The 27,455-nt window shown below is 41.8% G+C and overlaps 1 protein-coding gene across 1 annotated transcript; it reads right to left on the bottom strand.

The window, feature by feature from the left end:
- Nucleotides 1-654: 654 nt before the first annotated feature.
- On the bottom strand, nucleotides 655-22,639 carry ANGPTL5 (angiopoietin like 5). Its single transcript, XM_054016578.1, has 8 exons — nucleotides 22,469-22,639; nucleotides 19,541-19,688; nucleotides 18,646-18,749; nucleotides 18,107-18,200; nucleotides 15,844-15,944; nucleotides 9,621-9,741; nucleotides 3,427-3,612; nucleotides 655-2,010 (listed from the first exon to the last, which is right to left on the bottom strand). Exons 1-8 carry the CDS (start codon nucleotides 22,565-22,567, stop codon nucleotides 1,691-1,693), a joined length of 1,173 nt encoding a protein of 390 aa, XP_053872553.1. The 5' UTR covers nucleotides 22,568-22,639; the 3' UTR covers nucleotides 655-1,690.
- Between the last annotated feature and the right edge of the window lie 4,816 nt (nucleotides 22,640-27,455).

Here is a 27,455-nt window from a genome sequence, read left to right as displayed (position 1 = left end):
GTTTCAAACAAGCACCTTTATGCTTTCACCCATGCAAGCCCCTTGCACTTGGGAGGAGCTCCCTGTAAATATTTGCAAAGCCAACTCATTGCCCTCCTTCAAATCATTCCTCAAATCTCTCTTTTGCCATGTTGTCTACAAAAAACTTGACACCAGTTAGACAGCTGGTGTGCTGACCAGTATTGTCTCATTGATTCTTATGTTCCCCCATCTGTCTGTCTACACCTGTTGTCACTTGTCTTATACTTGTCTTTCAGTTCTGTGTTTATACAGTGGGACAGGTGACTAGTATAATTGAGTCAGAATCCACTGTAAGGTTTGCATTAAAAATGTATTGAAGATGACTGGCATTTAGATGTGACTTTCTACACCTACAGGGCCTGATTTCCCACCACCTTGTCCCCTGTGAAGTTAACTACATTTGTGGAAAGAAGGTGTAAAATATGACCTTTCTGAACTGATCATGTTTCACACTCACTTTTGTGTAAATGATAACCCAGGGTGCAAGGTAGTGGAGAATGTGGTCCATAGACACCCTTTTTAGGTTTACAACATTGCTTACAACAGTTATTCCTGATTAAAACTGAAGCAAAAGATGGGCGAAACAGGGACATATACTTTGTGCAACAAGGATGCCAGACTCTGAAACAACAATTGCTCTGACAATATTCATATTTTTATTGATGGCCGTGCATTTTTACTGAAAGAAAAAAATACAAACAATCCAGATTACTTAATATAATAGGCACTTCTATAGAGTGAGAGATGCAAGATCAGGTCCATAGTTCCAAAAATTACAATTTCAAAGACATTTTGAAATTCCTACAAGTTCTGTTGGTGATCATGCATGTTGTGCACGCATTCATTTTTAGTGAATTCATAATTTAGGGCATTAGAAAGCCCTAAATCTGTTTTACATATTAAGGACTCACTTGTTAAAGAAATCAGCCATGCATTTGTGAGTGCAAAATAGAGCCATAGTTTGGGGCATGGAAGTGCATACCTAACTAGTTTACAAATCAGATCTGAAAGTATCCTTGACCATGTTGACCCTACTCTAATGGGATTTCTATTGAAATCCGTGAGAGTCTTGCTTAAGTAAGGATTGCAGGAGTCTGGAAATTCATGTCAGATAAAGGAAATAATATATTTTTCTAAATCATCTTAATGACACACATGTGTTTTGCTGCATTTTACTGATAATAGATTTTTTTTCTGATAGTTTCTTGGCAACTCAGATATGCAGAGAAACTAATTTCAAAAGTCAGCATTACTATCACTTTATTATTTAAAAAAAATGGGAAATGCAAAGATGTGTGTGTTAAAATGCTGCCACCAGTTCTGAGAATTTCATAAGAGGCAGCTGAATAGAAATTAATGAATGCAAAAAGTCTTGTGCTCATATGATAAATATTATACGTAGGACCTTCTCATGCAGAGGTGAGGGTGCTAACCCACTGAGCTATAGTGACATACGGTAGTATAATATCATCAGGCATAATTTCATAAAGGAAATAAAATTGATTAAGTAGTGCTGAAAAGTGCAGTTAACAAAGTAGTACTGTATGTAAATATTTAACATAATTCGTAAAACTGGATTATTTAACTACATGTGAGAGGCTTTAAGATTATGCTGATATATCAACCAGCATAATTGCTAGAAAAGCTATAATTCTACGTTAATAGGCTGCTATTTGAAATACGGATTATAGGTTCTTCTAATTTTCATTGAAACTGATTTAATTCTGATTAGCTTATTATTCTCTGCCCACGTATCCCAATGAATCCCTGTTGCAAGAAACTTTCCCGTGAAACGATGAACACCATTGAGATTTGCAAGGCCACACTGATTGAACCACCAGCCAGTGTTATCGCTGAAATTACTGCAGCTCTTCACAGGCTGCTCTTGGATAGAGCATACTGGGTTGCATCCATCATTATCTACATCAAAAGTGCTAAAGGGCATTGCATTCTGGTTATCCTCCTTTCTGTATCCTCGAAATGCATCACCTGAGTGAAACAGACCAGAAAGAAACTGCCATAAATGTTAAGATAATTATTTTTTGTACAAAACCAAAGCCCTCTAATTAATGCATAAATTGCATTTTTTATCCTCATTTGTTGGAAAGCTGCATTTCTTCAAACATCCAGGGTGATGTGTTGTGGCATGATACCACAACTGTGTGTGAGAGAGAGAGGGAGAGTTATGTGCTGGAGAGGGAGGGAGAGAAAGGAATAGTTATTACTGAAACCAGGAGGAATACTGAGAAGTGCAGGAGAATTTGAAAAGAGTCAGAACAGATCATGGCTTTAATGTGGCTTTCTAACAATAACTACTTAGCATGCATGTAATCTAGAGCTTTCTGTCCTCAAAAATAGAAACAAAAGATGGGGAAACAGAAAAAAAGAGACGTTGTGATTCAGATTTTCAATGGTGGCCTCTAATTTTGAATGCCCATTTTTAGACACCTAAGGCCTGGTTTTCAGAGGTGCTGAGCAACCACAGCTCCAGGTGAGGGCTGTTTCAAGTTGGAATCTAAAATATGAGGTCACTTTTGAAATCTGGTCCACTGTGAGTGGCTCCGGGCCCCCAAGAGAGAGGAATTCTGTAAACTATGTTCATTATAACACAGGAGTTCTAGGCTACCAGTCCTGTACTTTAAGCAGGAATATTACTACTTCCCACATCAGGTTAAATAAGACACAGGACTGTCTATTGCTGGCTACCAAAAGAGATAAAGTGTGAAGAGAAGTTAGCAACCATCAGTATAGTTTTGGAGGAATACTGATACATTTTAATAAATGTGACGGAAAACAAAAGGGCTGAAATGAGATGAAGTGTACTGTAAGATCGTTAATAGAAAATTGAAATACCTTTACCCGTTTGGAATGGCCTTAACTCTTCTTCGATACAAGTACTTAAATTGTGATTTCATCCACTACATTTGCAGAACTGCCAGTGATATCAATGGAAGTTCTGCACACTCTGGGCATGATTTATTCTATTCAGTTTCTTTTTCACCCTCATCAGCATGGCATCAAAGCATCTTTCAGTAGTCCATTAAACAACGTGACTAACATCTGAAAAACTCTTATTGACTTCAGTAGGCTTTAGAGCAGGCCCAGAGCAGCTAAAGAATCAGATCCTTATTACATTATATTTCTCACACTTAACTTGAATTTACTCAAATTCCTTCTTGGGGTGGGATGGGGGGGGATTATGCCTACACAAAAAATAAACCTTGGTCCAACCAATCACCATAGGTTGATTTCACAGCTTTAAAATTCATCATTCACAGAAATAATTTATTTTATAGAAAAACACAAATTAGAAATGGACATTTTTCATATTATCCTAACTAAATATTTCATCATCTCCACCTTTTTTAGACAGACTTATTTTAATACTTAAGAGCGTGGTCTTACCAGCAGTTCCTGAATAACGCCCTACATGGATTTTAAAGGAACACGCTTCATCCTCTAGCCAAAAGTTGTCATAAGATGCATAGGCATATGTGTCATCTTCAGATTCCAAACCCACATAAAGCATAAAGCTTGTTGTTTTCTGATTTACTATATGAAAAACTTTCCTCAGTCCAAGCCAAAAGTCCCCTGTGAAAAAAATATAATATAAATCACATAAACTTTGTAAAAAATATCTATAGAAACAAAATTATCTCTTCCATTTTCCCCACTCTATTTCCCTTCCTGGACCAAAAGTAATGACTATTGCGCTGGTTGAAAGGAATATGCTTACTTAAAAGGCTTAGGAAGGAGGAGAAGGTTCTCTAGTTCATCATGAAAATCTATGAACTGGATTCTCCTGTACACATGTCCTTACTCAGGGCTGGTCTACACTAACGCTGTGAGTTGATCTAATTTACGCTAGTTCAGACACTCTCCTATCGACATAGCTTCCACCTCTCGGATAGGTGGAGTACAGACATCGATGGGAGAGCGCTCTCGCATCGACTTAGTGTGTCTTCACCAGACCCACTAAATTGACACTGCTGCATCGATTGCAGAGGTGCCAATTTAGCCAGTAGTGTAGACATGGCCTCAGTGATATATATACAGAAGCAAGAACTAAATTGCAGTATACACTGCAGGTGTACAAAAAATTGGGTGGATTGTCTGCTTGGCCACACATAATCCAGTGTCAATCTTAATAGTAACATTGCTAAATGTTAGAGCCACATCAAATCTCAAACCCTCTTGATAAGAACATGTTTGAGGTGTGATGCATTTATGAGCCTCAGACCATGAAAGCTTGCCCAGCATGGGTTGTGGTTCTTTCTGAAGTTGAAAAATTGTGAACTTTCCTTCCTTTAACAAGCCCTGGTACTCCTCTGAAGGAGGAGCTGTCCTTAGACAGAACTTTTCATTTTCTGATCTTTTCATTTGCTCACAACTTTCAGAAACTTGCAGTTATTGGGATGAAATTTTACAGGACCTAGGCTCTGCTTCAGGAGAAAAAAAACTGAAGTATGAGCAAAAAGAGTAGTGACTTTTTAAGTATGAAATGAATGGGGGAAAAATACACTTGATCCTCCAGCCCTTGTGCAGCTAAAAATCCCATGGAATTCAGTGGGAGTTGTGACACTCTGCACCCCAAATTCACCATATTAATACATAATTGTGATATGTTTTATACAAAGTATGCCTTGAGGTATCATTTTAGAAGTCTTAATCTGTTGAACATTAATATCCTGTTAAGTTGTATGTGCTCTCATTGTATATGAATCTATGAAGTTTCACTATGTATGTGCCATTGAAACATGTTGTGAGGTTGGGAACAGCCACAAGCAGTCTTTCAGGTACAACAATAAAAAGGCCAAACAACACGGCTGACTCATTGAGGAGAATACAAACACTCACAAGGATTACCTCAGGAACTGTGTACAACAGGAGCGGATTTACCCCAAAACATACCACGCCGTGGCAGGGGGCCTCCAATGACAGGGGGCCCCAAAACATAGGCGTGGGAACAAGGGGTGTGGGCGGTGCTGTAGCACCCCCACATTTTATTCAGGGCTCTGCTGCCGTCCCATACCTGGGGTCCCGGCTGCTGCCTCACACCACATATGTTAAAACATATTGTTAGGAGCCCAGAACCACCTGGGCTCCTGGGGAGACAGTACGGCGCAAGCCCGGCCATTGGGGCTGCAGCGCAGCTGCCACGGCTAAGGGGGATCACAGCCGTCCGCTTTGCAAGGACCCAGCAGTCAGGGGAGGCGAGCAGAGATCAGCACACGGAGGCAGCAAAGTGGCCACCAATGGAGCCGTATCCCGCCTCCTCACCTTCAGGTGGGTGTTCAGCCTATGTGGATCTCTGCCCGTTTCTCCGGGCCAGGCCACGGTGCCCCAAGCTGTCCTTGGCCATGAAGATCTTGGTGTCTCCTTCTCCAGCCCCATGGCGGCTCCACTCATGTCTCCGGGATACCTGGGGTCCCGCTTACCGCCCCACACCCTGGGCTCTGCGGGCTCCACTGCTGCCCCACGGCCCACACCCAGGTCTGGACGTGCGCCTGGGGTGGACAGGGGTCTGGCTTTCAGCACCTCCACTATTCAAAATGTTTTAGCGCCACAGGCGTTAAACCTGGGTCCACGGCCCACCCAGGCCCATCCATGGCTACACCCTGGCTATTTCGGACATTTTTAATCTGCCTAAAATTGAGGTCAGTTTTTTAGCAATAATGAAGTGATACTATGAGTCTGGCAGTCAAAAACACCAAAAAATGAAGGCAAGGCAAGAAGACTAAGCTAAGCAAAAAGAGAGTTTATCATCTTATTTTAAAAAGCTTGAAGTATTGAATAGTGGACATTCATCAAAGTATGGGCAAGGAAACATCTGAATTATCTGATCACTTGCTGAGTTGTGGGGATACCATGATGACTGCAAAAGTTGAACAAGTGGACTCTGAAGTGACAATGGAACTACAATATATTGGTAATTTTGTCGAAGTAAGGGAAGAAACCTACCCTGAAGACACTGCATTATGACCAAAATCTGTTTAATTGGATATGATAGACCGAAAAATGTAGGTAATATGGAAAATTTGAGAAAAGAGTATGAGGTTGGAGGATGAAAGCAATTTAGAGATCTTCATGAGTCCCATTTTCTGAGGATGAAGAAAAATGGGATGACAGAACTGAGAAATTGGTTGTTTTTTTTTTTTTTTTTTGGAAACTGCTAAGGCAGTCTACTGTTATGTTTGTTTGCAAATTATTCCCTGACCATGGTAAAGGAAAGCAAACATTCATCAACGGACACTCTAATTGGAGAAACATTGCAAGACATATTGCTGATCATGAAACTCCCAAAGCTCATATTCATGCTATGTGTAAGTTTGTTCAAAGGTGTAAATTATCTGGAAGAACTGATTCTGTGTTATCGACTCAGTTTGAAAAGGAGTGTTCTTATTGGAGGAATGTGCTGAGATGTGTTGTTGCCATGATCAAACTGCTGTCTTCTTTGGGACTATCTCTAAGAGGACATGATGAGTCATCACTGTCAAATCGAAAAGGTAATTTTTCAATTTGAATATCTTGAAATATCATAAAACTTGAATATCTTAGTGAATTTGACAATTTTCTCAAAGAACATTTGAAAAATTATCAGTATTGTGGCTCAGGGAAGACCAACTTTTTAACACATCAAACCTACGATGAATTCATCACTATAATGACAGAGCGTCTCAGAAACCAATTCACTGATGAAGTAAAGGATGCCAAGTACTATTCCATAATAGTCGATTCAACACCAGATGTGAGTCATGTAGACCAATTAACATTAATTTTAAGATATGTGACCGCCAATGGTAAAATTGTAGAGTAATTTCTTTGTTTTGTCCTGCTAAAATCCCACACTTCTGAATGTCTAGAGACAACTGTTTTGGAAATCATTGTAAATTTAGGTTTGGACATCAAAAACTGTCGTGGGCAGAGCTTTGATAACGTCACAAATATGGCAGGAAAATATTCAGGTCTAGAGGCAAGACTGAACAATGCAAGCTCCTCTGCTTTTTTCATACCATTTTCCAGCCATTCATTAAATTTAATCTGCAATGCTGCAGCCAAATCTTGTGAGGGAGCTACACATTTTTTTGACTTTGTTCAAAATGTGTATACCTTTTTTTCAGTTTCCACGCATCGGTGGAGTATGCTACAATCACGCTTGGAGCAGGCAAATGGAAAATATTTGACAGCCAAAAGAATTTGTGACACCAGGTGGTCTGCTCGTGCAGATGCTTGTTTGGCTTTGAAAATGAGCTGATATAAAGAAAACCTTATTAGACATAGTCATATCAAATTCTGAAAAAACTGAAGCAAAATCCATAGCAATAAAGTTTGAAAAGTATGATATTGCTGTTTTTACTCTTTTGTGGAATCATTTACTTCAAAGAATTAATGCCATCAGCAAATTCCTGCAAAAGGTTGAAACAAATTTACTGAATGCTGCACAATTGTTAGCCTCAGTCAAAAGTTTTATCATGGAAATTCGAAATGACTATAGCTCGGTGGAAGCAGAGGCACTAACAGTAACAGAAAAATTAAGGTTCCTCTGATACATCTGACAAGAAGCATTAAAAAAACAGGAAGTTATTTTTCGATGAAACTAGAGATAATGAAATCAATTTAAAAGAGAAAGAGAAGATCATTGTTGAGACGTCAATGTTATTTGTGACACAATAATAGTGCAATTGCAGAGTAGAGGTGAATCTCTAAAGAAAACTGTTGAATTATTTTGCATGTTTTTTGACAGAAGTAGGAACGAAAATGATAAAAGCCACTACCGTAAGAAATTAAGCGAATTCTACCTAGAGGACATAGACACAAATCTTTTTGAAGATGAAGTGAAACATTTCATTCATTTTATAGAAAATGATGATCTTCGAGATCACCAGTTGATTTGTATAGACTTGAACATGATGGTTTGCAAGCAACCTTTCCAAATATAGAAACCATTCTGAAAATATTTTTAACAATACCGGTAACAAATGCTTCTAGTGAACATTCTTTTTCTGTATTGAAACAAGTTAAAAATTGTTTGCAAAATATGATGTGTCAGGAACATTTGACAAGTTCAGCAATATTGACAATTGAAAGTGCGTCTTTACAACATATTACTTACGATGACTTAATTGACAATTTTGTAAAGAAAAAGTGTAGAAAAAAAGTATCTTTTTTTTTTCAAATTGAATAAGTTTCTTCAGAGGAAGTTAACTTTTATTTTTCCATTCATGCATCATCTATGCTTTTTATTTTTACACATTGTTCACATTAGCATAATGCAAATACAAGATTTCATATAGACCAGAAGTTCTCAAACTGTGGTCCGAGAACTCTATTCAGGTGGAGCGAGGAAAGTTTATTAAGTTGTTTTTTTTATAAAGCGCTCTTACCCAAAGCACTTTACAATAGTTAGCTAACGGTACAAACAACATTTGGAAAGATCATTAAGTGGTCCACCGAGACCCTCAGCAATTTCCAAGTGGTCAGTGAAAAATAAGTTAGACTACAAAAACAATCAAGATACCTCACTTTATTTTCATTTACTTCCTATTACTTATAATATAGGAGGAGGATGAAGGAAAAAAGAATGAAAAACGGAGTGGGGAGATAAGAGAGAATGTTTTTTCTTGGCTGGGTCCTGAGGTGTGTGTGTGAAAATGAAGCTGCGCACAGGGCCCCACTAACTCTAAATCTGCCACTGGCATACAATACAAACCTCTCAGAGATAGCACATACCCAAGGGAGACTGTTTGACATATGTCACAGCAAAGGATCTTTTCGACAAGTTGGAAGAATATATAAAAGGGGGAAGTGACATCATGAATTGGCTTCACTCCTCTTACAACACAGCACCTGAAAAGACCTCAGGAACAAAGACTGAACTGGGAAAGGGGGCCCCAGGCGGGAAAGAAGGAAGCCTGCCTCTGTAAGGAAGCTTGGTAGGCTGTTTATACTATCTAATAGGGTGAGACACTGCTTGATTCAAATCCTATCCAGTTTAGATATTTTAGATTGTGTTTTTGCTTATTTCCTAGGTGATCTTCTTTGATCTGTACACCTATCACTTATAATCACTTAAAATCTATCTTTCTGTAGTTAATAAATCTATTTATATTTTACCTAAAAACAGTGTGGTTTGAGTGAAGTGCTTGGGGGGGAAACCTCAGCTCAGTTAACAAAGGCTTGTACACATTTCTCTCCACCCTGAGGGAGGGGTGGACTGGGTAATAAATTTATACTGGTCAGGCTTTTGAACAGGGCAAGACAATACAGCTCTGGGGTCCTAGGCTGTGGAGCTGGGGAGAAGCCTCCATGTAACTGCAGCTGGGTGGGTCCCTGCCTGTGTAAAGGTTTGTGTGAGTGCAGGACTCAGCACGGTCTGCAGCTTGTCCCAGCAGCAGAGTGTGAGAGGGCACCCAGGCTGGTGAGACAGAGGACTCAGTGGTACCCCAGTTCCAGGTTGCATCCCGGGGGGACCTGTCATAGGAGTGTCGCCAGCATTAAGACATCATGATTGGGTCCAAAGCCCTTTTTTACAATAAGAAAATATACTTAGAATCTGGAAAATTTAGAACGTTTATCTCTCAAACATATTAAATTAGTACCTGAAAGATCTCCAAATCCATCCAGGTATTCTGACCAATTTCTTTGGAAGTCAATTACCCCGTCGGTTCTTTTCTGAATCACAGTCCATCCCCCTCCTTTAAAATCCATATCACACAAAACCTAAAATAGAAATGTCAATGGCTAGTGAATATCCTCTGATGAACCACTTACTGATGCAGCTGCAACATGGAAAATAACTTTTAAAAACCAGGACATTTTCCAAAATAACGTCCTTTTAAAATGTATCAGCAAAAGTACTCTAAGATAAATGACTGGAACCAATAATGTTATAAGATATTTCTATATTGCCTGTTAATTGATTGGAAGGCTTGATCAGAGAATTACTGAACTAGTGGAACCACCTTACATATATATATGAATAAATATATTATCAGATGTGTTGGGGGAAGTACGTGTGTAGACACAGACACACACCCCCATAAACATTCTACTATGTTTGTATTTATCTCAGTTTGAATTGGAAACATTTGCAGTGGGTATGTATTAATAATGTTCAAAATTACATATAGGTGCAAGAATGTTCAGTGTTACATTTCTACTTCAGCAGAACAAAATTGAAAAAAGACATTAAAGGCGACAAATATTTCATCACCATTTTGTGCATTTTCCTCCTTTGCTTCCTACTGATCCTCTTAATTTAGTTTTCCAAACAACTTCTTATCTGAGAATTTTTTTTCCTTTCCAGTATTGTTTGTTATGCACGGGAAACACAGACTCCTAACTGAAGGACTCACCAGGTATAGGAAGTAAAGAAAGATCTTTTTTTCAGATATATCAGAATCACATTAATTTACCCTAGTGGGATGGAAAACTCTGCATAAAATAGATCCTGATCCAATCAAGCACTTAAGTACATGCTTAACATAGGCAAGCGTGTAGTCCCATTGAATGCAGTGGGACTACTCACATGCTTGAAGTTCTTCACTAGATTGGTACCTTAGTCAAATTTATGCTGTAGGGTGTGTTAGAGATAGAGCCAATGCATGCATACGAGATCACATTCCTCAGTAGGGAATATCACATCATGTGCTTCACTTTCTCCTGCCATTCAAAACCTTTTGAACCCCAATATAACCTGACTCAAATATTGGCATACTCACCCATTGTCAGGGCTTCTGTACACTAAAGACATTTTTCAAATATTTCCCACCATAGCTAATGCTAGCTCAGCTGCACAGGTGTTATCAACATTAGGAGCCCTAGTGCAGAACAGTGTGCACCATTTTAGACATCACGTCACCTAAACTTGTTCAAAGGAGGTCTAATCATCACAGGGCTTACAATGGCGGTTGCAGACAGTGACCTATTTATTTCTAGGCTCCAAATGTTACCAACACTAATGGAGCTGAACTCCGTAGAGCTGTAAGTCAGTGGGAGTACTCATGACAACAAGGATAAGTACTGAGTACACTGTTGTTGCTCAGTAACTGATGATAATATAAGTGAAGGAAGGAATCCTGGAGCGAGTTTAGTAAATTGTTTCCATGTTCTGCTGAGTGAAAGCAGCAGAAAGTTTATGAGCCAGATCCTTAGCTGTGCCACAGCAGCATACAGCAAAGCAAAGGAGAGGAGTTGTAATGTTGGTCACCTTCGCCACTCCCAGAGCCTGAGTCTGGACAGGAGCCAGTTTGGACCTCAGCACAAGTTACAGCAGCCTCAGGGCTGCACTCTTCTGCACCCAGCTGCTTATGGCCCCAAGTGGCTTTTCCTGCAACCAGGAACTGCAGGAACACTGCAGCACTCTTTCCAGGTCCTCTTTCCTCTGAAAATGTCCCTTATGCTGGAGCCAGGAGGGGGATAGCATAGAGCTCACTATGCTGAATCTATACAACCTGGGGATTCCTGAATCCTCAAGTAACTGAGTAAGTCAACTTCCTGGATGCTTTGAGCTGGCCCTAACCTGTGGAAAGAAAGAACAATGCAGGGGCTAGAGCACGTCAGACCTGCTTGCTGGGAGAATCACAATGAACTACAGGGGCAGCCTAAAAACCCCAGTCTGAAAAGAGAAGGATACAATTCTCTACCCATAGAGAGGTGATGGCCTGAGAGCTTAATGGCATTCCTAGAGCAGACCACAGGAGGGAGACAAAGTACAGTCACCCCAAAAACTGTGACAAGGCTAAAGATATTTTGTTTTTATTTTAGTTTCTGTTCATTTGAGGGGCTTTTTGTTTACTATTGTTGGTCAATTGGTTACTGAAATTAATACTTTTATGCTGGCTTTGGTAATTTTTTTTACTGGGACATACTGTCTTTTTTTGTAATTTTTTTCATTTAGTTATGTTTTACAAGCCTTCCACAGCTCTTGACTATGAGTGCCTTAGAAATGAATTATGAGTTATTTTGTCAATAGGTTTATGTCTTAATTTCTTGAGACTTTTGTTCTTCTATGTTTTAAGCTTTAATTACAAACACGTGTGTTTGTCTTTTGCTCTTTTTATGCCTTATCACATAGGTGGTTTTACATTAAAATCTTTTCCAATATCATTCTTTAATAAAATACACACCCATACTTTTGGACATTTTCAGGGAGATCCTGTCAGCATGATCTGCATTCAGATCTGTGTGACATCTATTAGACATGAAATGAGATACCTTTCTGTAAGTGGAGGTTTTGTTCTCATTATTTATTGTTCCTTCATGGTTATAATTAATTTATGACTATTTTTCCCTTTGTCTCCTGACTCTGTCAGTATTTTAAGGAATCTCCCCACTTACTTGATGTCTCCCACGTCTTCAGATATTGGTAGTAAACGCAAAATGTAGAAAAGTGTCAAAAATGCTTTTGAAGTGAAAAGAACTTTTTCATTTCAGAAGTGTTTGCACTGTGCTCTGAAACAGGTCATAATTTAACCACTTGAAGCCAAAAGTTACAGCAAATGGACTAAGCAATCTCTTTTCTCACTGAGAGGTAATAGTTATATCTCCTCCAGTAAACACCTGATTTTGGAAAAGGCATGAATAGTTTTCTCAGCTGGAACCCTCCACTTCAGAGCCAAATCCTGACTCCTCAAGAAAGCCGGGAATACATGAGTTTTGTGCAGTGGGTCTGCCTGGAATTGGGAAAGAGAGAATCCTCCTCACAACATTCTATGGAGCATTAACGCAACTGCTTCTGTGGACACTACTACTGCTTTAGTAGCATCTGTGGCCTCTGCAGTCTACTTCCATGGGTAGAGTTGGCTGGTGATTCTGGGTAGATTTTTTTTTTTGTCCTAAGCCCCATCTCCTACACTGTGGTGAGAGAACTACTGAAGGACAAAGTTCTTTAGTACACACTGTGTAGCCTCCGCAGCTGGGAGAAGAACCACATTTCTGCTACTTTTGAGGGCTCCCAAGGCCCTTCTTTAGCCCTTTGATTAGATTTCGCCATATATGACAGTTTTGACTACACAGGACTACAGGTTTGGGCTCAGAGTTTTGTGACTATTTTGTGGGATACAATAGTAGGGTCCTCAGTGGGGTGGGTGGCCTAGTGGTTAGCATCCACTCAGTCATGGGGTAGTGGTAGGGGACGCCGGCCCACCCACTCCACCAAACTCCAACCCAGGGCCTTAGGAAGGGTCAGTAGCATTGACCCCTGGAGGTGGGGGGTTGACCTTTTGAGTTATCCTCCCTGGGCTGCTTCCTATCACTGCTCCCTGGTCCCAGATAAGGAAAAAGAAAAAAGAAAACCAAACTGTCAGCACCAACCAGGCTCATACAGTCCTGGTACTTCAGGGCATCTCTAGCTCCTTTTGGCACCAGCCTGCAGCGTAGGTCTGTACTCCTCTCCAGCCTTCTGAGCTGGGTTGTTCTCTTTTCAACCCTGTCTCCAGTTGGAGCATGCTCTGCAAGGTTGGAGGGGTGGGGGTAACTGGACCAAGTATTGTCCTTCAACCCCTTCCATCCCAGTGTGCAGTTTATATATCCCATCACAGGGGTATATAATTGGCTAGGGCTGGGTGGGATATTTCTACCTGCTTCCCCCATCCCTGTTTTGTTACAGCAGAGAAGTATTTATAATTAGGTATTATATTGTAGTATTTGTTTTGCCCTCCATTCTTCTTCCAATAACTGAATATCCCAGACATGTATATGCAAAATTAAAGTGGAAAGGCCTGTGGATGCAATGCCAAATCTCAGCTAACACATATGGACTTCTGCAAACAGAGCACCCAGAAGCAGAAACAAAAGAAAAACATTGGACATTGAATATTTTTTTTTAAAATAAGAATTTAGTCTGTTTGGGTTCTGCGAGTTCCAATTTTACCCAGACTTTGAGGTCAGAATCAGAACTAAGATCATTATCCTCCTCTCCCACTACCTTCCCCGCTGACAAAGTGGAGAGCAAAAGTGTGGAAACATGTGGATTGGGTGGAAGGGACATACCCAACCATACATAGGCTTCAAGGTACTGATGAGGGTTTTAAAATTCACATTGCTGGGGGGAAGGACAGTGCAGCTAGGAAACCACAACCCTATATGCTCCCAAGGAAAGAGGCCCCAAATTTTCTAGCAAAAGGCCACATAGCTTAATGCAGCATTAACTCTTTCTCTACTCCTGTACTCTGCCCTTAGATAAGGAAGGATTATGCCGCCACAGTGAGGAACCCAGTGTCCATGTTGCAAGAGAGCATCTCTGTCAATTTTGAGAAACTAATCGTGGGAATAAAGATTACAAGAAAATGCCCTGACATCTATGGGTGTGGGGACAGAATTTCTTTCAGTTCCTTAGTATTTGTGCAGGTCTGTGCCATTGTCTAGTCATGCTCCATGGCCCTTCCATGGCCCTTTTATTCACACTCATGAGAGGAGAGCAAAAAAGCAATGGCTTTTCCACTCTGTAGCGGGGTGGACACCCGCTCCTGCCTGGGAGGGCTGGAAAGCAGCCCTGGAGAGGGCTGCAGCTCTAAAAGCTCGGCTGATTGGGGAAGTGGCCGCAGCTGGGCCATGCCCCAATCAGGCCACAGCTGGCCTGTATAAAAAGGCTGGGAGCCAGGAGCTCACACACTCTCTCTGCATTCTCAGAGAGAAAGGCCTGGCTGCAGGGAGCTAGAGACAGGGTACCTGAGTGGAGCAGGGCTGGGGAAAGGCAGAGGAGCCAGGGAGCTCCAGCCTGGAAGGCCCCAGGCTGTGGCCTAGCATTGGGCCAACAGGTACGGGGGGTTGCAGAGGGCAGCCCAGGGGGAGGCAAAGGCAGCAGGTCCAAACCCAACCTTGCCTGTGATGAGTGACGTATACTGTAGTCTGCCCCAGGGAGTGGGGGCTAGATGGTGACTGGCAGTAGCCTTACACTGAGGCGAGGTGGGGTTAGTGGGTGGGGTTTCCCCTGGGTGGAGAGACCCAGAGTGTGGGGGTACTGCCAGGGGGGCAGCAACCTGGAGAAAGGGGCACCGGGGTCCTGGGAGGGACATGGGGGCCAGCGGTAAGGCGGATCACCAGCCTGCAGAGGGTGCTCCGAAGCTGGGACGAACTAATTCCCGGAAGAGACCAGCAGGAGGCACCGCAGGGGTCAGTCTGCACCCTTACACACTCACTGAATGATGTGTAGTTTTTATAGAGAAGGATGATTCATTGGTTAGTGGCACTAGCCTAGAATGTTCAAGATCAGGTTCTGCTTTACCATAGATTTGAGAGACCTTAGGCAAGTCACTTAACATCTCTGTGCCTCAGTTCCCCACCTGTAAAATAGAGAGAATTGCACTTCCCCCATCTCACAGGTGCGTTACGAGGGCGACAAAGTGGGTGAGGAAATAATTTTTATTGGACCAACGTCTGTTGGTAAGAGAGTGCTGTGTAAACTCAAAAGCTTGTCTCTCTCTCACCAACAGAAGTTGATTCATTAAAAGATATTACCTCCTCCATCTTGTCTCTCTAATATCCTGGGACTGGCACAGCTACAACAACATTGCATACAAGGGGTGTTATAAAGCACTCTGCTATTATGCTGATGGGGCCATATAAAGTACCTAAGATAGTAAGTTTTCTTCCAGGTGGTTTTCACTGTATATGAAAAGAGAGAATATGGCTCTGTATCTGAGATTATATTTCTTTGCAAGAACTGGGAAAGATTTCAAAATTGTAATTATGGCAGAGCCACTTAGTATAATTCTTATTCACACAATGAGAAATATCCAAGGAAAATACTTTAAAATTAAACATATTCTAAATACATGTTTTCAAGTAAAGTCTGCCCAATATGTGAGATAATTTTATTACCTCATAAGGGTAATTTGATCCTTCTGGATGGATTATGTACAGACCGCTGGGAGTTTTTGCAACTGAACCTATGGTATCTTTAATATCGGTGCAATCCAGTCCTAGAGAACAAAATTATTCAATATAATTTAGGTTAAACACTGCAATAACAAATACAGATTGCGACAAAAGGAAGGCACTTAGATGTAAAGGTATGAATGATCTCAAATTAAATTTCGTTTGTCAAGTAAAATATAAAATTATCTTTAATCAGAGATTTATTTTGAAAATGTGAATTCTCTGGAATGTGGTAAGGTCAGAAATAGGCAGAGAATAGAGAAAAAGGAACTTTCCACAAAAAGTCATTAAGTGCAGTTGATCTTTCTAACCATAACTAGCACTGCATAGACGATTACACACCATGGATCTGATCCTGCAGACCTTACTCAGGCAAAGATCATATTGAGTCAATGGAAACTTTGCCTGAGTAATGGCTGCAAGATAAATCCCTTTAGGGTTACCATACGTCCTCCTTTTCCCGGACATGTCCGGCTTTTCGGCAGTCAAATCCCCATCCGGGGGGAATTGCCAAAAAGCCGAACATGTCCGGGAAAATGGAGGCTCTGCTCCTCCCCGACTCTTCGGCTCTGTTTAAGAGCCGAGCTGCCCGAGCGCTACCGGCTTCGGGCAGCCCCCGTGCCTCCAGACCCTGTGCCGCTGGAGCCCGGGAGGGGAAGTGCCCGGCTGGGGGTGCAGGGTCTGGAGGCATGGGGGCTGCCCGAAGCCGGTAGCGCTCGGGCAGCCCGGCTCTTAAACAGAGCCGAAGAGTCGGGGAGGAGCAGAGCCGCGGCGGCTGGAGGCTCTGTGTAACTGACACTGTGTCAGTTACACAGAGCCGAAGAGGAGCAGAGCTGCTGCGGCTGGAGGCTCTGTGTAACTGACACAGTGTCAGTTACGCAGAGCCTCCAGCCGCGGCAGCTCTGCTCCTCTTCGGCTCTGTGTAACTGACACAGTGTCAGTTACACAGAGCCACGGCAGCTGGAGGTTCTGCTCCTCTTCGGCTCTGTTTAAGAGCCGGGCTGCCCGAGCGCTACCGGCTTCGGGCAGCCCCCGTGCCTCCGGACCCTGCGCCGCCGGAGCCCGGGAGGGGAAGTGCCCGGCCGGGGGCGCAGGGTCCAGAGGCAGAGGAGCTGCCCAAAGCCCAAGCGCTACCGGCTTCACGGTTTGCTGGGCAGCCTCCAGACCCTGCGCCCCCGGCTGGGCGCTTCCCCTCCCGGGCTCCAGCTGCGCTGGGGAAGCGCCGGCTGGGGGCGCAGGGTCTGGGGGCTGCCCGGCAAACCCTGAAGCCGGTAGCACTGGGGCAGCCCTTTCCCCGTGGCTGGGAGTGGGAGGGAGGAGGGGGCGGAGTTAGGGCGGGGAAGGGGCAGAGTTGGGGCGGGGCTATGGGTGGGGAAATGGGCGTGGCCAGGGCCCGTGGAGGGTCCTCTTTTTTTATTTATGAGATATGGTAACCCTATGGTAGCGCTCGGGCAGCCGTTTCACATGGCTAGGAGGGAGGAGGGGGAATGCGGGCGCTGAGGGGAGGGGGCGGAGTTGGGGCGGGGAAGGGGCGGAGTTGCGGCAGAGGTGGGGCCAGGGCCCCGTGGAGTGTCCTCTTTTTTTAATTTTTAAATATGATAACCCTACCTTTATGTAAAGCAATTGCTGACCCTCTCTTGTAAAGATTTGGATTTATAGTTTAAAATTCCTTTAAATCATACCATAGATCAAAAAGATTTTGCTTAAAAGTATTGGGACAAATCCTGCTTGTCTTACTCAAGTGAGCAGCCTCATAGAACCCAATGGGACTGCTTAGAGGTGAAATTCCTCTCCTTGGAAGCATCAGAACAAGGGCTTAAGTGTAACACAAGTCTTGTGTTTTACCAGATGCACAGGCTTGACTTTCACCCAGTGTGAATAAGGAAGCAGGATTTTGCAAGGTGCTGAACAACCCTGCATCCCCAATTCAGAAGGGACTCAGCACCTGTGTGACAGCAAACCTGATATTTTCCACAAATATTATCCATCTGATATAAGTTTTCTTTAAAAAGAATCCAAAGTACTTTTGCAAAATTAAGATTTTAAAACAGTTCATAAGTTTTCCAAAGCTTATGCAGTACAAATCACTTCTGAGTAGCTATTATAAATCCCATATCTTCTTGACTTTGTTTTTTTCATTTCCTTATCAGGACACTTATAAAGATAAAGAGAAAAGATGTAAAGGTTAGACAAGAAAAGTCCTTACCATGAGACTGAACTGCTTTGTAAGGAAGTGGATCCAAATGTTTTCTCAAAACTTCTGCATTCAAAAGTAGGACCCTGTTCATAAGTTCACTCACCTGTAAGTTCAGAAGTAAACAAGCGTTTAAATACACTCAGACTGGAGCACTGAGATTTGAAGTCTTATGATTTGCTTCTTCCCTTATACAGATGTTCTGTAGTTAATTTCTATGATGCATGGCGATGCACACTTTACATATCCGTAGGCCATGCTGAATGCCTGATTTTCTACTGCCTTGTATTTGAGCAATCATTTAGGACTTGATCCAACTGCCACTTAAGTCAAGAGAAATTTTTCAAAGGACTTCAATGGGACTTGGGCTGGAGCCTTATATCTGTGCAAAGTGAGTGCACAGTGGTTGTTAGACACTATCAAAGAAGAATGGCAGTGTCTTACATGCCATAAATACTTAGTTATATATATAATACTACCACAGTAACAATAACTATTAATGTGTGTCCTAAGTGAAAAGAAATTTTCATATTATAAATAAAAATTAGTACCTGATTAGAAAGATAATCCAAAGAAGATTGTTGGTCATCCATCATATTTCTTACCAGTTTTTTTGTACTTCTTGCATATTCAACAAGAGAGTTCTGCAAATTTCCTAAAAAAAGAGATATTGACACCCACTATAATATTAAAACTGTAGAACCATTTTAAGCTGCATAAACTTCATGCTTATTTTATGAAGTTTAAGTGAACACCAAAGATGTATTATTTTAGAGTGCTTAAGTGAGACTTAAGTGGTGCATAGGCTCTGGACTAGGCCCTCAGGAGACATGAATTGGCATAGCCCTATTGACTTCAGTGGAGCTGTGCTCATTCTGCAGAAGATCTGTCCCCTCAGAAAGACTCTCTACACAAGGATGAATCTCAGCCTCTTACAGCATTCTTAGGTACCAATGTGAATGATATCTTAGAAATACAAATGCAAATAAAAGACAGATAGATATCTAAGGTTTTTTTGTCACCATAGCTTCAAATCTTTTGCTCATCTACCAACACTCATGCTTCTCGGCTTTGCTCACATGCCAATAGACCTAACTGTAAGACAGACAGAAGATGAATAATGCATATTAAAAGAGACACAGAAAAGTTAAGCGACCTGTTAGAATATTCTATGGCAGATTGCAGCAAGCTCTGTGGGGTTTGACAAGGCAGGGGAGAGAGCACAAGGAGTCCTCTTCCACCTGGGTATCTGCACAAAGGATAACCACTGTCTCAGCCCTTTAATGCCCATCAGTAAATCCTCTGCACGGTGCCCAAACTGAGTAGCTAGGTGTAGTGCTGGCCCATGTGCCTGGAAAGAATCAAAGTAAATACAGTTTGCTATAGGTACATAGAGCATAGGTGAGTTTGTTGCTGACCCAAAGGCTTTTCTTAATGAATACATACTGCACATGTAATGTTTTTCTCCTCGTAACATTTTAGCTTGAATATCACATGGCACAAGGCATTGTTCCTTTTGTTTTGAAATAGCTGTTGATGTATTTTTCTCTGCAGTCTTGGGTGGTGTTTCCATAGCACTACCATTGAGTATACCCTGTTATACCAAATAATGGAAGACAGATTATATTTTGAATTTGCCTTTTTATCCTCATCTTAAAAAATTAAAGACAATAATTGGCAGCTAGTAACTCAAAGCAAAGACCATAGAGGTTTGAGCCCAGGTACTGTTGAGTGTTTCCTGCTCAGAAGCCCCCCCCCCCCCCCCAGAGGATTGAGCCAGAAGTAAGTTAGACTTTTAAAAACAATCTTAAAGGGCTCCTAAGAACTGGCTGGTGAGCTACTTCCACCTCCTGGCATTGTAAACCTAAGGCCTGAACTCACAAATACTTACTGACAGGTTTCAGAATAGCAGCCGTGTTAATCTGTATCTGCAAAAAGAACAGGAGTACTTGTGGCACCTAAGGTTTTGTAGTAGGTTTTCTGGTTTTAAATTAAAACTGATAAAAATGCATTGCAGCTAAAAATCTGAGATTGGCTTTTTATAAAAACTTACCATTTGTACCTAAGGTGCCACACGTACTCCTGTTCTTTTTGCAAATCCTTACTGCTAGGCTTAGAGCTTGCTGCCATGAGCAATCCCATTAGAGTCAATGAGACTGCTCACAATATAGCAAGTATCAGAGGGGTAGCCGTGTTAGTCTGAATCTGTAAAAAGCAACAGAGGGTCCTGCTATTGTGTGGCCAGGGAGGTTGAAGTGTTCTCATACAGATTTTTGTATATTGCCATTCCTGATATCTGACTTGTGTCCATTTATCCTCTGGACACAAGAGGATAAATGTATGGCAATATACAAAAACCTGTAGGAGAACACTTCAACCTCCCTGGCCACACAATAGCAGATGTAAAGGTAGCCATCTTACAGCAAAAAAAACTTCAGGACCAGACTCCAAAGAGAAACTGCTGAGCTCCAGTTCATTTGCAAATTTGACACCATCAGATCAGGATTAAACAAAGACTGTGAATGGCTATCCAACTACAGAAGCAGTTTCTCCTCCCTTGGTGTTCACACCTCAACTGCTAGCAGAGCACCTCACCCTCCCTGATTGAACTAACCTCGTTATCGCCACACTGATTTATACCTGCCTCTGGAGATTTCCATTACTTGCATCTGAAGAAGTGAGGTTCTTACCCACGAAAGCTTATGCTCCCAATACTTCTGTTAGTCTCAAAGGTGCCACAGGACCCTCTGTTGCTTTTTACAATATAGCAAGTATCACATCCAATAGTCCTTGTTTGCAGAGTCAAGCACCACGTCTAAACAAAATTATTTATGTTGTGGTGAAGAAGCAGGTCTTCAGGCTTATCCCTTTTTACTCACAATTGTAGTCCCACTCTGCCTAGTACATAGTACAAATTCATCAGGTAGACCCCAACCTGGCAAATACTGACATATATGCATAACTCTACCCCAGTTAAGAAGTCAATAAACTCTAACCACATAGACAGCTCATATTTACAATCAAATACCACAACAGCAAAATATCTTTAATTTCCCTCAAGCAGAAAGTTTAAATGGACACTATTAACTAGAAATCTAGCCAATTCTAAACAAAGAAGGGGGTCAAAAACAGTTTCAAGGCACTGCCCCCATAGGGTTTTGTGGTTATACATTAACATTTTCACACTTTTAAAATGTTTTTCACTCCCCTGTTGCTGTGTGAAACCCACACCATCAACAGGGGAAACTGATTATTCACAAAGTTCTGTCAAAGTAAACAAATTAAAAACATGTTTTCTCTGATCCCTTTGATAACCATAGGTGTTACTTGTAACAATATAGGTAAAAACTCAAAACTAGTTTCTGCCTTGCAGAAAGGAAAAAATGCAATTAACTTTCCAAACATTTTCTTCAGATTCCTTTTTTGCCCTCTAAAGACTGATGTTTTTAAAATGTCATTGTGTTGTTACAACACTGCATAGTGATTGTCTATTGTGCTATGCAAACTGAAGCATGATTCTTATAGTATTAGGATTTTAAAAGGAAAACCTAATTTAAAAGGAAAGAATTATTTCTAAAGCATTTTTGGTCCTCCCTTCCTGCTCCAGATTCCTCCCTCTGGCACTAAGACAACAGTGGCATAATACTGAATAAGTTTTTCATTGGCACCTGTTTTTCATTTTTAAAAGTGAAAGCAAAAATTACAAAAGATTGTGAACTGACAGGTTTTAGAAAATCTCTTGAATTACTAGTAGTAGCATGTGTCTCCTCTGCAGATAAATTTGTATCTTTCTTGGACTGCAGATTCCACTCTCAGTTGAAAATAATCACAAAGCGAAGCAAGAAATGTTATGTAACAGTTAAAACCAGACCACTTGAAATAGAGTTTCGGTCCAAGATTTCATCTTGGCTACCAACCAGGCTGTTGGTATTAACCAACATCCATGTTCAAGTACACAGAGTCAATCTATTATTTTTAACCAGTATTTATATAAAAACAAAAGCAAACAATTATTAAAAGACAAAGGGTGAGATTCTGATCTCAATTATACAGCTATAAATATCTGTGTAATTCTACCGAAGCAAATGTAGTTACTCTGGATCATATAAGTGAAATCAGAAACTGGCCCAAAGAGTCAAAACTCAAATAACACTCGTTAAGAGGAATGTTTCTGTGTTCCATTGTTAATGAACTAATTTTCTTGCTGCAATTTTAACAGAGTTTTTTTCTTTCTCAGAGAAAACTTAACTTTTCTATACATCATAGTCCATCTAGGGTAAAACAATCTACATTTTAAAAGCATCACTTACTGTTCAGAACCTCTATTCAGTTGCATTAATTATCTTATCAAATCAATGTAATTGAAAACCTTACCTTAGTAGAACAGGGTCTGACATTACCTAGCACAGTCTCACCCCCAATGAAAAAAATGATATTTAGACAGATCAATGAAGTTGGACTAAACTGGATCATCTTTTACTTGAAGAAATGCAAACGCTTCAACAGGTTTCAAATTTCTGTGGAAAGGCTTGTTCACTATGAGGTCCTGAGTCAAGTATTTGGGAATGTGTACAGCACAAATCGCAGCCAGCACATTAGTCCTTTTATGCCTGGATTTAACAAAACACATTTTATTCATAGAATAGAAGATTTATATACTGCACTTAATACAGTGTTTTGACCCTGAAAGCAATTACTGCTTAGTATCTGCATATGACACAATTAATGTATTAACATTTACACTGTAATAAGATTGTGATAGGTCTTGGGAAATGTTGCCCTTCAAACATATTTATTTGTATTTAGTGGGCTGGACTGGTTGAAAGAAAAAATGATTAATTAGTGCCTAACTCCTTTTATAAACACTTTAACCTAGAAAAAAACTGTCCATATTTTTGCACTAACATTGCTATATCTCTGGGTAAGGAGGCAGTTTCAGAATACAGTATGCAGGTTTTCTGGTTTTAAATTAAAACTGATAAAAATGCACTGCAGCTAAAAATCTGAGATTGGCTTTTTATAAAAACTTACCATTTGTGCTATATTGAAAACTGTTCATAGAGGGGACTAATGGACTTTAAAGATTTCTCAAACTCAGTGACAGAATATCTCTAGGACCAAAGGGACTTCGAATGGACTAGTTTTTAAAATAATTCAAGGAAAACAATTTTTATTCCTAAAAAATTTCCCACAGTGGATGTGCCTAAAAATCTGAAAAACAGGAAAACTAAGCACCTAAACCATTAATCCCTAACTATAAGCCATATATTCAGGTACTTACATCTTTTACATCGAACAGTACAATTTGGGCCTGAAATTCCCCATGCTTGATTTCACCTCAAAGCTGAATGTTTTTGAAAGTTTAGTAAAGATCCACTTGACTATTTTCTGTGATCCAAGTACATGTGAGGATTGATATTTGGTATGATATGATTCAATATATGAAAATCCCCAGCCTGAGGTATTGTATTAAGAGAACATCATGGCTAGTGAGCAATTGGTATATGCTGTAGTAACCCTGACTGCAGTAAGATTTGAAAATAGCTATTAAAAAATCCCATTTTGTACCAATGATTTTTTTTTTCAGCATGAAAATATACTGTATGTGGCCTGATTCTGACAGGAGAACCTATAACTCTCACTAAAGCCAATTGTAGCTGCTGATGCTCAACATCTCTCAAAATCAGACCCTAATTCGTTCAAACAGGTGTCATTGCATCCGTGTAACAGTGTCAGTAGGAGTCAATAATATCTAATCAGAGCACCAATAACTTACTTGCTCATGGTTTACAGAGCTAAATTGTGCCCCACAGGACATGCCACACAGGAAAGTAAGGGGATGAAAGACTCCATCTTACTCCCCTGCACCAGCTACCTACAGAGAATGTTACTCCTGGGGGAATTCTGTGCCACTGCACATGCAGAATTTGCACTGAAATTAATGGGTTTTGCACAGAATTTCCTTTTCCTCCACAGAGCTGCTGGCTGCCACTAGGGTCCGCGGACCAGGCAGAGCACACTGCCAGGGGATGGGAAGGGAGCCCTCAAGGAAGGAGGTGGTATGCAGGAATCTCCACACAAACCCGGGACCCAGAATCAGGCTGTTTCTCCCTCTGGATCTCTGTGGGGGACGGGGTGCAAGTGTCTGGGCAGGGGGCCTGCAGCTGGGGTCTGGGGGGAGGAGGTGCGGGTGTCTGGGCTAGGGGGTGCCCCACAGCTGGGCTCTGAGAGATAGGGGAAGGGGGCGTGAGTATCTGGGTTGGGGGGTGCCCCACAGCTAGGCTCGGGGGTAGGGGATGCGTGTGAGTGTCAGGGCCGGCTCTAGGATTTTTGCCACCCAAAGCAAAAACAATTTTGGCCACCCCCCCGGTTCTTTAATTACCCCACCCCTGGCCCCGCCTCAACTCCGCCCCTTCCCCAAATCCCCAGCCCTGCCTCCTCCCCAGGGGGAGAAGCGGCGCCCGCGCCCCAGCCACTCGGAGTCTCCCCCCCTCCCAGGTTTGAGAGCCTGGGAGGGAGGGGGAGACTCTGAGTGGCCGCGGCGCGGGCGCCGCTTCTCTCCCTCCCTCTCAGGCTCTCAAGTCTGGGAGGGAGGGCGAGTAGCAGCGCGCGAATCAGCTGTTTCGCGCACCGTGGCAGCAGCAGCAGAGGTGAGCTAGGGTGGCCGGGGCACATTTTTAGGGGCGGCATTCTGGTGCCGGCTATGCCGCCCCTAAAAATGTGCCGCCCCAAGCACCAGCTTGTTTTGCTGGTGCCTAGAGCCGGCTCTGGTGAGTGTCTGGGCTGGGGGGCACCCCACAGCTGAGCTCTGGAGGGAGTGGGTGTGGGTATCTGGCCCCGCTGCTGGGCTCTGGAGGGAGGGGGCAGAGAAATAGGAACTGGGTTGTCGTAGGGGTTTCCTTAATTCTCTACTCCTGGAGGAATTTTTTTGTCTGTATTGTTACAGACAAAATTGCTGATAGGTATTTGAAATAAATTACCAAAATAATTGAAATTGGCATGATTATATAGTATTATTTTTTAAAATAAAAATGCAGATTTTTAAAATATTGTGCACAGAATTTGTAATTTTTTGGTGCAGAATTCCCCCAGGAGTAGAATGTGTGGAGGGAGATAGTAATGTTTACTCATTCTTCTGTACACATGGGTGAGAAGTAGAGGGGAAGTAGGCAGAGCCTTTACTCTACCCCCCCACTCCAAGCACCAGTCACCACCGCTGAAGTGGAGCATAGAGACAAGTAAGATACACAAGGTAAAAGGCTGCAACAGATTACTTCCCCATGGAGAAAGGGGGAACCAGACTGGTCTGCTCTTGCAGCAGCACAGTTACCTCTTACTCAAGGCTTGCTGTAAAACCACAATCTTCATCTTTGCTCTCAAACAGGCAAAACTCCCATTGACTGCACTGGGACAGAACAGTATTGAAGTACCGACCCATAACTTAAATTCAATATTTAATAAGAGGGTTGACTAAGTTCCAATGGATTATTGGAGACATGATTATTGGAAAATATGTATTACAAGCATATATGTAATTTATATATATATAAAAGATGTTTGATATTTATAACATGTTCCATACAACATTTGAAGTTAATTAATACATCATTAAAGTGGTGGAAGTGGCTGGAAGTTGAAGTTAGATAAGGTTAGAATGGATATAAGACATATATTTTTAATACTGAGAGTAATTAACAATTGGAACCGTTTACCAGGGTCGTGATGGATTCTCTATCGGTGGCAATTTTAAATCAAGATTAGATGATTTTTCTAAGAGATATGCTCTAGGAATTATTTTGGGGAAATTCTGTGGCCTGTGTTATACAGGAGATCGGACTAGATCAGGGGTCAGCAACCTTTGGCACGCTGCACGCCAGGGTAAGCATCCTGGCGGGCCGGGCCAGTTTGTTTACCTGCCGCGGCTGCAGGTTTGGCCGATCACACTGGCTGCAGTTCACCGCTCCAGGCCAATGGGGGCTGTGGGAAGCGGCAGCCAGCATATCCCTCGGCCCACACTGCTTCCCACAGTCCTCATTCCCCTCCACTCCCACCAAAGCTAAACGATTTGGGAGCAGCCACCTCTGGAAGACCTTGAAGACCCTCTACAAGGGGGCATCCAAGCCATTAGGAAATAGGAAGAGGAGGCCCAGAAGACCCACCATTGCTCTCTCCTGCAATCCCCAGAAGGTATATAAGGTAAAGCTGGGGGTCCTGCGAGCTGGGACGTCTGTTTGCCAGGAGGCTTGGGATGTGCAAATTTTGTCAGTTCAGGTCTGTGAATATTCACAGATCTAGGCTGATTTTTTTATGGATAGGATTAGAACTTGAATTTTCCGAGATTTCAGATAGGTTTAGGATTCTAGGCAGACTGTTCTACAGCCCTATTAACAACTCTGTTCAAATGAAACATGTTGATTAAGGGCTAATAAAGCTTTTCTGACAGAATGAACTTTATCAAACAAAAATAAATATATGGTTTAAAGAAGTGGATTGTGGGTCAAATCATAAGTGGAGATACCTCACAGAAGCAACAAGTAAGCAGGGGCTATTCAGTATTACACTTTATTTAGTCACCAATGTTATATCTGGACCCAGCAGAGAGGGACGTAGACACAGGCACAGAGGGAGCTGATAGAAATACAGCTGTCTACCATGCTCACTTTATTGTTCTGGCTGCAAAACTGAAATGAGCATAAAAGTGAGGCTTTGCACTGGGGAGGGGGAGTGCTCACAGATTTAAAGACAGGACATCACATTTCTTCATCCTACTTTTAAAAGCTTTCTAAACACATATACATTATCATTTACACGGTTAACATGAAACACTGAAGAACACCTCACTTCTAAACGATTTGGGAGCAGCCACCTCTGGAAGACCTTGAAGACCCTCTACAAGGGGGCATCTGAAGAAGTGAGGTTCTTATCCATGAAAGCTTATGCTCCCAATACTTCGTTAGTCTAAAAGGTACCACAGGACCCTCTGTTGCTTTTTACAGATTCAGACTAACACGGCTACCCCTCTGATACACGAAACACTATATAGCCTAACTAAAATGACAGACCTGCGGGTGGCTATATTACAACAGAAAAACTTCAAAAACAGACTCCAACGAGAGACTGCTGAGCTGGAATTGATATGCAAACTAGACACAATCAACTCAGGATTGAATAAGGACTGGGAATGGCTGAGCCATTACAAACATTGAATCTATCTCCCCTTGTAAGTATTCTCACACTTCTTATCAAACTGTCTGTACTGGGCTATCTTGATTATCACTTCAAAAGTTTTTTTCTCTTACTTAATTGGCCTCTCAGAGTTGGTAAGACAACTCCCACCTGTTTATGCTCTCTGTATGTGTGT

The sequence above is a fragment of the Malaclemys terrapin genome, chromosome 1 (genome assembly GCF_027887155.1).
Source record: "Malaclemys terrapin pileata isolate rMalTer1 chromosome 1, rMalTer1.hap1, whole genome shotgun sequence".
NCBI classification, from domain to species: Eukaryota; Metazoa; Chordata; order Testudines; family Emydidae; genus Malaclemys; species Malaclemys terrapin.
This window is presented reverse-complemented; position numbering and strand designations above follow the sequence as displayed.

Bases quoted from the DNA above. Each gene is read 5' to 3' on its own strand.
- ANGPTL5 (XM_054016578.1), bottom strand. From the start codon at position 22,567: ATGATCCAGTTTAGTCCAACTTCATTGATCTGTCTAAATATCATTTTT. The intron at 18,201-18,645 runs GTACTAATTTTT...CTGAACTTACAG, and splicing joins TGGATTATCTTTCTAATCAG to GTGAGTGAACTTATGAACAG. The intron at 3,613-9,620 runs GTACTAATTTAA...TTTTTTTCACAG, and splicing joins TGGATTTGGAGATCTTTCAG to GGGACTTTTGGCTTGGACTG.